This window comes from Poecilia reticulata, linkage group LG19, assembly GCF_000633615.1.
Source record: "Poecilia reticulata strain Guanapo linkage group LG19, Guppy_female_1.0+MT, whole genome shotgun sequence".
NCBI classification, from domain to species: Eukaryota; Metazoa; Chordata; class Actinopteri; order Cyprinodontiformes; family Poeciliidae; genus Poecilia; species Poecilia reticulata.
Genome location: NC_024349.1, coordinates 2,845,846 through 2,859,556, shown reverse-complemented (window position 1 = coordinate 2,859,556; position 13,711 = coordinate 2,845,846). Strand labels below are relative to the sequence as shown.

General features: G+C 38.7%; 1 protein-coding gene across 3 annotated transcripts in view; it reads right to left on the bottom strand.

Moving 5' to 3' along the window:
• Window positions 1-6,591: 6,591 nt before the first annotated feature.
• The window catches only part of LOC103481161 (TOX high mobility group box family member 2-like), a 100,482-nt gene continuing 93,362 nt past the window's right edge, over window positions 6,592-13,711 (bottom strand). For 2 of the 3 annotated variants that reach the window (XM_008436461.2, XM_008436459.2), the window contains 4 exons: window positions 12,209-12,289; window positions 9,107-9,493; window positions 8,571-8,710; window positions 6,592-6,874 (listed from right to left, as the gene is read on the bottom strand). In XM_008436461.2, the coding sequence (XP_008434683.1) occupies window positions 6,832-6,874; window positions 8,571-8,710; window positions 9,107-9,493; window positions 12,209-12,289 (651 nt within the window). In that variant the 3' untranslated portion in view covers window positions 6,592-6,831. The remainder of the gene's footprint in view (window positions 6,875-8,570; window positions 8,711-9,106; window positions 9,494-12,208; window positions 12,290-13,711) is intronic. The other variant, XM_008436460.2, reaches the window with a different exon arrangement.

The window sequence follows — 13,711 nt, the reverse complement described above, 5'->3', positions numbered from 1 at the left end:
ACGAAAAGAATTAGACGTAGTCCCCACCGTCAGTGAAAGCGAAGCGCTGCTGAGTTGGCTGTGGCCATCGGATTTCTTATAATTTATGCAGTGCAATTCTATTTCTGACGATTAGACCGACATCTTCTGCCGCTCAGAGGAAACCACTGCGCTTGTCTCAGAGTCGCGTGCGAGTGAAAGGTGGGGGAGGGGGAGTAACAGAAACACGTTATTGCTTGGATTTTAATTGGTGCGTTTTGCATCCACTGAAAACAAAGATGTTAACAAATAAACTGGACAGTTTGCTGTACACTTAGTGATATTTTCACAGTTGCAGTCTCGACTGGTCTTGAAATAAAATGCCGAGTACTCAGCGCCCGAGTCCGAGACCAGACCGAGACCATCAAAAAATGGTCTCGAGACCAAGACCGATTTCGAGTACTACAACACTGGCAACAGCCTGTCAAATTGTCCAGATAGGTTATTGGTGAGCAGTGTCGTCTGTATCCTGCTCACCTAGACCACCCATCATTGCATCAAAACAACATTTTGAAGTTGCAGTATTGCACATATTGATACTTTGATAACAACCGGGACTCCAATATATTGTGCAGCTTTACAACACACCCCTATAAATTGTCCATTATTTTCTGCAATGAGATCCTAATACAGCAGCTTCAAAATTTTAACACCTTTAAAGGTTCTTCAGCAAAGTCTAAGTTTGGGGTTGTTTACATTTGGGCAACCAGGTTATTGTAGCTTTATTTTCTTTTTTATTTGTTTTCCAGTAGAGCGCTGCAGGATATTTTACATTAAATATAAAAAAATAATAATTTTAGCAGAGCTGTTTGCACTTTTCAAAGCCACTGTACGATGTCACTATTTAAAGAGGACTATTGGCAGCACAGCATTTCACCCATATTAACATTTATGTTAAGCAGCTTTTGATTGAAACAGCATTTTGCAATCATTCCTACAATGACTCAGTAACTTATTTTAAAGCACAGTTTCTAGACACACAATAAAACAAGATTTTCAATATATTTTGTAGTAGGAGAACTTCTATTAGGGTAGTCTGTTTTTTATGATTTTCTATGATTTCTACTCCTCCACTGTAATTATAAAAAGATGATAGAGAAACCAGCTTCTGTTGTTGTAAAGCACTAGTAGCAGAAAGGACGGACCAGATAGCTCTGTAGTGGTTGTGTTAGTGTTTGCATTGGACGTTTTTGTCATTTGTGCCAGCCTTGTCAATGCTGATATTTAATGTTTTTTGTGACACTCTCAGACCAAACTGAATGTTTAATGAAGCCAGAGACGCAGCCCCCACAAAAACCCAAAGAGAGAGAAAGAGAGAGAGAGAGAGAGAGAGAGAGAGAGAGAGAGAGAGAGAGAGAGAGAGAGAGAGAGCATTCCCTGAAGCAGGAAAAACTGAGTCCTGCATAAAAAAAAGTTTTAAAAATTTACTCTGAATTCTGATATTTCAATACACAATGGCTGAAGGAACGAAAAACAGGGAAATGTGTGCCATTTTACCAGCATTTTTATTCCAGTAAGTCTTAGAATTTCTTGAGAATTTCTTTTATTCTCTACTTATCTTTTTTGTTGTAATAGTAATTCAATTTCTTTCTTCTTTTTTTTTTATAAAATCAACAGACACTTAATATAATTATTATAGTACATAAAAACATTTCACACTCATGCCACGTCCATAACAGCAATGAGCACACCAAAAAATAGCACAAAGGTTAAATATGGATTCCCTCTTTATCGATCGACCTCAAATGAGGATGGATTCGTTCTGTAAGCCTCATCATATGTTTTATGTTGTGCACACAATACTGTATATGTATAAAACATTACTATATTACGTAATCACATTTGCCAGGTAAAATGTCATGAAAAAAAAAAAAGAAAACGTGTATTTTTAATCTTAAAAGTGAGAGTACCTATTATATCTGTTGTATCTCAGTGACCATGGCAGGTACATGTAACAATAAAAGTATTTTCTTCAATGTTTGAATTGCCTGTGTTCTGTATAACAAAACGATGAACATTTAACAGCTTTCCTTCCAGAAAAATTATTTAAGTCACTGGGCTGCGTGAATAAATGCAGAACTCAGACATGTTAGCATCAGTGAACAAAAGGCCGGCTGCGGACTCACTGCAGTCTGCCGTTTCAGACAGAGCAGGCTACCTCCGAACACAAGAACAGCTTTGATCCAAATGAGGATATCACGGGGCAATTTTCTCAAAATGCTGTTCAGTGTTGTTATCTGCCGAGCCATCAAGTGGCTGGGTAGTGATCTCGATGAAAAGCCCATCTTTTTCCTGTTTGTCTTGTTGTGCCTGTTGGCTTTCTGACAATGGAGCCACTGAAACCTGGGCCGTCTGGGGAGTTCGTATCTGTCTGAGGAGGAAATGAAAGCCTCTGAAGGCTGCAGATGGAAACAGTATCAGAGCTGGTGGATGCAATATTAGTGATGGGAGATTGGACAGGCAAAAACCGAGAAGAAAAAAAAACTAATATTGTTTGACTGGGGTGATATATTTTGAGTAGGAAAGCTAAGGAAAGTAACATTTTATATAATATTTTGTAACACTTTTATAAAATACACAGTGTAGTTAAGTTATTAATATTTAATCTTATTGGGATTAAATCTTTGCAAAAGAAAGTAGTTAAAGTTAGGATTGCTCAGATTAGGATGCCATGGCATAAACTGCCTGTCTGTGTGATTTTCAGATTTCACTTTAAGTTATCAGAAAGCTTCCTGTCTGTTTAAGACACTAATAATTAGTATTGTTGACACGCAATGTAGCAAACATTGTTCATAACCATGCAAAGTAGTCTGTAACAAATTAGCATATAAAAAACTCAAACTTTTTATGTAAATTAAAAAAAGAAGCATTTTTGCTTTTCAGACATTGGTAAAACACTAAAATTAGTCCGGTGTATTAGTTTTGGGGAAGAAAATGGTCATACTGTAATTGTTGTAATTATTTAACTTTACCAGCAGATGGCGATAGAGTCAAATTAATATGGGCATTCTACACACTGACCCTGTCTTCTCACTCATTGCTTACAACCTAAATGGTTTTTACATAATTCAGTTCAATATAACGTTGGGATATCGGATCACGCAGCGAAATAACTTTTTGTTCCACAACAGTGTAAGACAGATTGGGTTCACCCAATAAAAATACACATTCATTAAGGTCATAAAGGGCATATAAAATCCACCCAACAAGCCAAATATATGATTGGAATGTAGATTTTGCATGCAATGCACTTGAAACACTAATATCCTACCCAACATTTCATCCAAGCGCTTGTTTGTGGTTGTTGTTTTGGGAAGCACCTTATCTTAGTAACACTTTATGAAAGCTGAAAAACACGTAGCATGAAAAATTCTTATTCATGCTACATATTGATCAAAGCAGCAACCTTTTTCACTTACAATTTCCAAACCGTTATTAGTGGACTACTTTGATAAAAACTCAACTGGGTCAGCAGTAATAAGATATTAGAAAATATCCGATAACGACTGATTAAAAGTTAATATTCCACTAAAATGTATATTCATTGGCGGTAAGTTTATGGTCAATTTGTATTCCTTAACATACAGTGATACCCTATAAAACAATTGTTGTTATGAAGACAATTACAATTCAAAATATTGCACATTTTCAGTGCAGACCTACCAAAAAATGGTCAGAAATCTAAACTGATGGACCAGGGAAGGCAAGTAATAATTAGCAAATCAAACGAGAACCTCAGGTTTCTCTGGAGGATCAGCAAATATTGACAGCTCTGGTAGGAGACTGTGTCGAAAGGATATTTATCTGCTTTGCATTCTGCAAATCTGGCCATTATGAATGACGGAGAAGACAGGACATCATTGTTAAAAGAAAGCCATTAAAGGCTGGTTTGCAACTCGACCACAAGCCAACAAACAGCAAATGCGTAAGAAGCCCAGATACGGCCAGATGTAGGAAAAATTTTACTTCCAGGATAACCGGCTAAATAGATGTTTACCTATTTGCAAGACAACTAGCTAACTGTACAGCCAGAGCTAAGGAATGATATAGATCAAAGCAGTGGATTTGAAATGCTGGTTGAGACATGGCTTAAATTGTTTTCAGCAGCAAAATGTGGTTTTCTTATTGGCAAAAACCTTTTAAAACCATTTGTTTTTTTCCTCACATTCCATTCAATTTGACCTTAGAATTACAGAGCATTCAAATAAAATACATACAAATTTATCATTCTAATTTTACTTTCTGGCATGCAAAACTCCCTCTATGAAACTGTCTATAAATCACCTCTGGGGGGCACTGCATCATCATCATCATCGTCATCCTCGGCGTAGACGTACATTCAGCGGGGAAGAAGGTGGTGCATGTTTTGAGGGGGGGTAGGGATGATAGATTCCATTTCTATTCTACCTTTAATCCAACTGTGAAATTCAAAACTAAAAGGCAGCTGCTTTTTTTTTTTCTACCAAAGTAGTTCTCTGTAAGGCTGTGTACTGCATCAGTAACCCAGAGTTTCATCATCACACCTTTAGCAGAAGAAGAAGAAGAAAAAGAAGAAGAAAAACATGGTCAGCTGGTAGAATATATATGACCTGCTAGAACTATATTGATCTATCCTGCATGTAGAGTAAACAAAAATCAATCTACCCAGAATTAAAGGGAAAAAAAGATAAACAAGACATTAAAAAGGTCAAAGTGCATTAAGTAAAGCCTAAAAACTGCAACTAATGAGCCACGTGACAGCAGCTACAGTAACTTCTGCAACATCAAAGATAATCCTCCTAATTAACCTCGGATACACGCATGGAGAGGAGCACTGGGGGGGCGGTGGTGGTGGTGTCGGGTTATGGGCAAAACGATGTTCACAGGCGACTGCAGATCTCCGACTGCTTGCCATAAGAACAAATTAATTTTTTTAAGATGCAATAATGTGAGATGATGAAAATAAGAGACATGAAAATCCACTTTTCCACTTTAAACATTTTATTACAGACAAAGGAAAACAAAACAAAAAAGAAGTATTTGTGACACAAAAATGAAGCTAATGTTGGTACATGTATGTGAGAAGTGTACCAACGACAAATTCAGAAAATATTTATTATTCTAAAAATAAAGTTGTTGGTTCAATAATAATAATAGTAATAATATTAATAGTAATAATAATAATATAATGCACCCTGATGCAAAATAGGCCAAAATGTTACTTCATATTGTCCATAAATACATGTAAAACCTGCAAAGAATTAAATAAAATGACCAAATTATAAAACATTATGGTATCCGACAGAACAAAATGGGGCTCTTTCGTCACTGGCTTTACAAATTAAAGAAAAACGTTTGGCAGGTTTGTACACAAAAATTAAAATATCTACCCCCGATGACCTGAAAAGCAAATCCTGCTACAGTGAAAATTAAAATGAGATATCTTGAAAATGTTTTCCACACACACACACACACACACACACAAAAAAAACAAAAACAAAGAAAAGAGAAAGATGGAAAAGTTTAACACAATTCTAAAACACCTAAGGAAACTAGTCAAAAACTTGAAAACCCACTGTTATGTTTTTTTTTCTTTAGTAACATTTCACATTTAGCAACATATTTTTTTTTCTTTTTTACTTCACCTGTACAAGTGATGTGAGACTAAAAGGATGGAAGGTGGGGCTATAGGCAAAGGAGGCGGACCTTATTGACAAGAGTAGGAGGAGCTAGACGGGGACTGGTTTAATCGTTAACCCCGTAACGTCCTGAGGCCGTGCAAGCAGAGTGACGTCCTCTAAAGGAGTTCCGCTCGGCCGACGAAGACACCAAACAGTTTTCAGCCTTCGCATTTCCTGCTTTTACTTTTTTTTTGGAGAGACATGAACATAGCGTCGACTTGAGCTTTAATGTGTGTGGCCTCTCACTGAATCCGCCCGCACAGAAAAATCACATAACCAAACAAAAGAGAGGTTTTTTGTCTAGAAAAAAAAAAAAAAAAGGCAGAGGGACTCCAGCTCAATACACACACGAGAGGGTTCCATTTTGGTGATATTTACAATCACTCTGTGACAAAGGAAATAAAGTCCTTTAGTAAGCGGAGCAATGATTTACAAACGGCTTATGTATTCTCGACGACACCTTCATTAAAATGTTGCTTTCCCTTCAGCCGGGGGTGTTTCAGAAAGTCCTGAAGTACGTCCACCCCTCATGAAGCAACTATATTCTATTTTCCTGCGTTACATTTTCTACCTTTGAGTATGCTTTAAGCATTTCATCTTCATAATAAGGATAGTTCATGGCAAACAGAGAGGAAGTGAGAGAAAAGGAAAGCGATTTAGCAAAAAAAAAAAAAAAAATCAAAACAAGATGAGAGGACATTTTTGGCCCTCATTTCCAGTATGCCGGCATGAGCTTTAAGCTCACCGCCACCTCCAAAAACAATGTTCACAGACCAGGCGGGGGGAGGGGGGGGGGGGGGGGGGGGGGGGGGGGGGGGGGGGGGGGGGGGGGGGGGGGGGGGGGGGGGGGGGGGGGGGGGGGGGGGGGGGGGGGGGGGGGGAAAAAAAAAAAAAAGGGGTTTGGGGGGGGGGGGGGGGGGGGAGAAAGCAAAGGAAGTGCCTTGGGCTTGTGGCCGATTAAGTGCTTGGCAAAAAGGTGGTACTGTAGCAGTCTTTGGGATTTTCAAAATCCATCAGAAGAAAAAGAAGAAGAAGAAGAAGAAGAGGAAGAAGAAAAAGGAAAAAACAAAATGAATAAAAAGCAGATACATCAATGATGCTGTTGTTATGTTAGAAAGCTCTCTGGAGTCTGACATGTGGAGGTCATATAACTTCAAGTGAGGTAGAGAGGCTTGTCCCGGGCTCCCATGCCACTGCTGATGAAGAAAACAAGAGCTGTATAAATGTGTGACAAAATATATCTGAACAGAGGTCTGTTAGCAAAACATAACTGTTTATTCTACATAACATTTCACCAGGGAAATCTGTTTTTTTTTTTGTTTTGTTTTGTTTTGTTTTGCCCCCCCTTTTCAATGAAGGCCTGTTTTCTTTCCAATGAAGGCCTGGGGAGCGGCTCCAAAACAAACATGAAAGCTGACGACAGACAACAGACATCAAAAGGCACGGATTCAAAATTTGCAGATCAGTTGGTATTTGAAATGTCAGATCTGGAGTCTATTCTCCAGGTATCTTTACTGACAAACTAGGAGTAATTTAGAACCTTCTGAGAGTCCCAAACTACAGAGATCTGACACTTGAAGAGAAGGTTTAAAGCAAAAAAACTCAGTCCTCTTCAAAGAGCCTCAAACAGGATTTAACCCAACCTGTTTCGGATCCAGATGAATCGGCTCTAAATAAAGCAGACAGCATGGATGTAAACAAATTTGTTTGCATCCATTTGTAAAGATGAGCACGAACCCAAATTACCATAAGAAATTAAGTCAAACGTGGCATACTTGATGGAACCTCTAACAATTCCTGCAAAATAAAAGTAACTTTTATGTTTTTGTTTTCTTTTTAATATATATATATTTTTACCTTTTTAAAGTTAATTAGTAACTCATAATAATCTGACACAGCTGACTATTTTAGGTGCTTTCCGCTGTGCTGGATGAAAATCCCTCTTTATTTTGCCACCATGAATAACACGCAGGATTGCAAAGGAGGTAAGATCTCCGAACACACTTTTAAACAACTGCAGCAAAGAGTGGATTTTGCAGTCCTCATAGTAGAAATTAGACCCCATTTAAAATCTAAATAGATGCATAGGAGTAATGGCAGACGAGAGTCTTTTTTTTCCATCACAAAAGAAAACTTTGCTAAGTCGAGCTGGAACCAGGCGCCGTTTTCAGATGAGACTCACATTCCGGCATAAAACAAAAGGTTGAATGTGTGCAAAAATACAGCTTTGTTCTCTTCCATCGACCTTGGAGAACTTAAGATTGCCTTAGCGTCATAAATTGTTTAATATATCAAAAGATTTAAAATAGAAATCCAGTAGAAAACAGCAGCAAGATGCCATTCTTCGCTGCAGTCTTTCAACAATGAGTTTGGAGATTTAAAAAAAAAAAAAAAATGTTCATGTTATTTTTCCGGACACATCTTTACCAGAAATGGCAACAAATTTGTCTGCGTCTGCATGTCCTCTTCAAAGTTCAAAGTAGCAACACAATATTGTTTTTAAACGTGACACAAAATTTTTTACTTGGTGACTGTCTGAAAAAATATTCACTTTATTCAATAAAGCAATGTATGTGGAGCGACACATAATTGGATGTCGGCTCTTTTTCCGAGCTCAGTAATAGCATTGTTCTTGTGCTGCGTTGCTCATTTCAATTTCAAGAAGATGCTTTTCTTTAGCAGGTAAATTGCTTTTTATGATTAACACTGTCTGAGTGTCAGAGTGTGAAGCGAAATGGTTTAATGTAGATCACTTGGAAAATGAGGAGCTCTCAGAGAGCTGCTTAGTATTCTCAACAGCCAGACGTCATGAAGTGCAGCAGAGTCGAAGCATTTTATCTTGAAAAAAAAAAAAAACCTGGTGCTATGTGTTAACTGGTGTTATGAGCTTACCCGCAGTGGTTGGGTCCACATTCCCTGTTGCAGTACTCGCCATCCCAGTCGGGGTTCTGCCCATGCACTGGATTGGGTGCCCCTGGGGACTGCGAGCCCCCGACGCTGTTCTGGTAATCAGCCTGAAGATGGGAGAATCCCTGCAGAGGAGGAGGAGGAAAGGTTATACCAGCCAAGCTTTTGCGATGGCCAGCCATCAGGGTGTGCTGAGCCATGATCTGTTATGAGGCCAAACGATGTCAGTGGTCTATGTCGGCTGCTGCTGAGAGGAAAATGTCCATTTTCCTCCCTCCATTTGCTCTTATTGCTTGGTTAAAATAGTTCTCACAATCTGCTCCTGGACTGGAGATTTTATCGACTGAGACCGTTACATAATTAGTTGGTTTGGCCTAAATTATTAAGAAAATCAAAGTCGACGGCATATTCCCAATTTTTGGCATAATACACATGTTTGTGTAACAGTAATTAGCAAAAATCTCTACGTAATTACACAAATTCAATAAACGGGACAAAGTTTTATTGACGACTGCACCAACCTGTTGGCTGAGCGGAGGGGAATGCAGAGGCGCCTGGAGCCCCATTTGGTGTGAGATGATTGGCTGCGACTGTTGCATGCGGATTGGCTGATTCAGATGTAAGGAGAGCTGGGCGTGCGGGTGCAGAGGCGGGCTGATCTGGAAGGGTGCTGGGGGAGAGGCACTCATGCTGGGCGGGAGCATCTGGGACTGGCTGAGGGTCGGGCCCAGGGCGTGGCGCGGCGGCCCACCGTAGCTCTGGAGCTCGGAGAGCGGGAAGGAGCCCGGGGGGCCCAGGTAGGGTGAAGAAGACTGAGGGGGCACGCTGTACAGGGGCTGTTTGGGGGGCAGCAGGTGAGAGGATTGGCTGGTCTGCTGGGCACTTTTTGGTTCAGGATCATTGTATGTCTGCGGAACAAAAAAATAAATAAGCATTAGTTTAGGTGCTGAAAAGTGGAGGCGATGACAGAGACAAATGAAAAACCAGCATCAGGTGGAAAATTCAGCTTTCAACTAAAAATGTGTATTTGTGTAGAGGTGCAAAAAACACAAAGCTTGCTCTGCTTCATGCTTCTAAGCTTCAAGCTTTTCTCAGCAATGAAACATGTTGAATTTGAAAATGGTGGCAGCCATTTGGAAACCATTCTGAACTTTTCAGTGAGGACATACAAAGAAACTACAACTAATATCAGAGGGCAGACTATTGACTGAACACATTTTTTCCCAGCACATTTTTGATAAAAAAAAATTTAAAAAAAGTAAATATACATTATATAATGTTCTGGCAACAATGCCTTCTGCAGCTGAACAATAAAATGTGATTCTCTTTACTGAATCATTATATTCATAACATTGTGTAACACTTGGGGAACCTTTACCCCCAAGCTCAGAGACAAAAAATACATTTTTAAAGATTGTCGTAGTTTTATGCCATAACAGTTTTTTTTTTACAATTTTATTTTGGAAATATTATTACTTTCAATCCTCAATAAACATAACAGATATTCAGCAATTTTCTGATATTAGAAAATTCCTGCCTGTTAAATGCCTGTTTAGAGGTTAAATTTTGTCTTTTGTCAGAAAAAACATACATAATTTGTTTTTTTCCCCCCATTCAGTATAAATAAATCAGTAGCTTCCCAGTAGATAAAAAAAATACATTCACCCAGTGGAAAACAACAGCTCATGAAATTTTAAGGGATTTGAACACAAACTAGCAAAAAGAATAAAAAATAACTCCTAAATATACAAATATACAAATCTTATGCCATTTGCATCCACACAGCCAAAACTTTGTCCATTGACCCTTATAAAGAAATTATTACCAGACATAAGCAATGTCTTATGTGTCACAGTTTATTTCATCTGATTATTGAAGTTTTAAAGTTGTAATTCCTGAGGACGAATCTTACAATGTTTCACATAACCTCGTTATACTACTTTAACTTTTAATATTGAATCAATGCCTTAAGCACTTAAAAAACCTCCACATTATTTAAATATAAATTGAATTTTTTTTTACACTAACTTGCATCTCTATCATTGCTGAGCATGTTTATGATAGCTCCCTGCTTGAGGACACTAGAAGGGTGCTTGCATATCAAGCAAGAGGTGTCACCTTCAAAATAAAAGGTGATTTTTGAAAAATAAATGCAGCCTATTTGAATTTGGGCACAAAATTGACAATTTATGAATGCATTATTTAGAGTCTTCATGAGGGTCATCAGAGGACATCTAAAGGGCAGGATGTGGCCCCATAGAGTCCAATGTTTTTTTTTAATGTTTTAGAAAGAACATGCTTAACAATGACTTTTTGCCTAAAATAAAAAAAAAAATATATAATGAACACTCACAGTAGGAAGGTGAGAAAAAGTAAAGATTTTTGATGCTGTTGTTTAAAGATAAATCTGAATCTACTAAAATCAGAATCAGCACACCAAAGCTTCACAAGCACCAGAGATCAGACAATCGGTTGTGATACTTGTTCGATATCCGTGATTCTGACGTTTTAAGTGGTTTGCGTACTTCACATGCTCATGATTGTAATCCAACGATTTAGAGGGCTAAAATGAACTCCGTTGCTTTAAGGGAGAAGGCTGAACTCCACCAAATTCCTGAAAACTTGACCTTTTGCTTTCAGGACAGTGAGCAGGTGCAACACCCCCGCCACTCCCTCCAGTCTCTCCGCAGGCCTCAGTGATGAGCTGTCAGATTGCTCATCTCCAGCCATCAGTGTTGATTAGAAGGTAATGGAGCCCATTTGTATGAATAGAGCTAGGGCCGAGGTAATGATCAATAGACTCCTTGACAGATAGATGGGAAAGGAAGAGGAGCACACACACGCACACACACACCTACACATGTGCACGCATACATATATGCAGGATCCTGGGCAGAGAAATGAGGCTGTTTGCCTGCAGAACAAATGGAATGACAAAAGGAATCTTCCCCTCACTATATTGTGTGTGCTGTTAATACAAGGCGGCACTAAACAATGCAATCCTGCTTTCCTTCTTTTTATCCCGGTGCTTTTTTTCTTTTTTCTGCTGGCGTATACAACGCAGCTTCGTTCACTGGGCAAAGAGTGTGTCATAGATCTGAATTAGCAGGAGAGTGTCAGAGAAGGAAGCAGCGGCAAGCCAATCATTGCCCGAGTTGTTTTGTGATGTACTTCCTGTTGTAGATGATGAGATGAGGAAATCAGTGATCTAATGCATGACTAGTCTGTTGATGTGAGATAAGATTTTATGAGGATATACACATATATATATATATAAGATTCATCTGGTAGCATGCGTAGAACATGAAAAAACTATTATTTTTAATAGTGCAATCCTGAACGATGACATGCTTATGTGCTTTCTCTTTGTGACCTCTTCCTCCTTACCATACACTGCATACTTCATTCTTAATGCATGTTATAATTCCCTGTGGATCCTATGGAAATCAGGTATTGTTCCAAATATAGCTTGCTATTTTTGCATACCCCCCCCCACTCCAGTTTCTTCAACATCACAGTCTCAAACCATGGAGCACCTACACCCCCACCCCAGCCCATTAGCAAGGATTTTCCATCCAATCCATCATCAGCCTTAGCCAGGGCTTGTGTGTCATAAGCGTTACCTTGGAAACCAGACTTGCTCGGTACGCGGCCAATGCTTTCAGGTACTCTTTCTTAGCTGCCTCAGTTTTCCTCTTGTAGCCCTGCGAAGAAGAAAAAAAAAACACAACAAAAATCAAAACAAGAAACGAGGGGTTGACATGCTCGTAAATGTGCAGAAACACACACGCACGCACGCACGCACACACACACACACACACACACAGTATTCCTTTTAGCTCACTTGCTTAAACACCCTGGAGGTGCACACTCAAACCCACACACAAACATGTCCGTAATGGTTCCCTTTCCATCAGAGCCAATGGTACAGAACACCTCCATTTCCTCATCATGGTACTAATACTCCCTCATCTCAATGTGTCTCCCTCTATCGTAGCGACACATTATTTCCATTCCAATCCACCTAAAGAAATGGACTGGAACTTCTCGTTGTCTTTTGCTCTGCTCAGAGCCACAATAACATTTTCAGTGCGCTGACGTCTGCGCTAAACCAAAATGGTTGCCATCATTTGATATATAAAGATCCCTTAAAAAACTTTTCTTTTTTTCTTTTTTTGCCTTCAGTATTGTTCCAAATTCCTGCAAGTAGTTGTTGCAGGAATCTCACTGTGTTTAGCTTTAATTATGCTCAATTCATTTCAGCTTATTTGTAGAGCACAAACTCACAGCCGATGCCATCTCAAGGCCCCTTACAAGACAAACAGATCCAATTCAAATTTAACCAAAATAGTCCAATTATGACAGCTTGTCAAATTCAATTACATTCCATTTAAACACTAGTAATAATACAATGCGGTCAAATCCGGTGCCAATTGATACAAAGGAAATATTCTAAGGCAGCACAGGAAATAGTCATGAACTTTGCAAATATTTCACCTCCAGAACAACCATAAAGGGGCAGACAGCGAAATTACACCGACTCCCCTTAACAGGAAGAACTCGACTTAAGCCCATAAAGCACATTCACAAAACGCAGTGCATGCACAGAATCAGGCCAGACGCTTTTAACCAAACATTGCGTAAAAAACTGTAACTCTGTTACAAAAAAAGACGAGAAGGAACCTCATCAATACCCAAATTCCACCATTTTGAACTGAGAAATCTCCACAGGAAGAAATAAGAAAATTGAAGAAAAAATTACTGCGCTGATAATAATGTTAATGTCAGAGGTTTGTTTTAAAGATATTAGATCACACTACAAAAAACAAGTTAGTCTTGCCTCTTAGGAGTTTGGCACTAGCCACGTTTAAAATTTTGATCAAAGATATGGTTATGCCATTGCTATAGGTAGGTAATTTCTGAACAGAATACATATTTTTTTATAAATTCAGCTGCATTTATAAAAATCTTATTAATGAAGAATTTTAGTGCAGAAATTACAGTTGAAAGCCATTTGGTTTAACTTAGATGTGGTTTAGTAATAAGGTTGTGGGTTAATTCCTTTCAAACCACACTTTAGTTGCTTTAACATAAAACATCTGTCACTTTAATCAATTTTCTGCAAT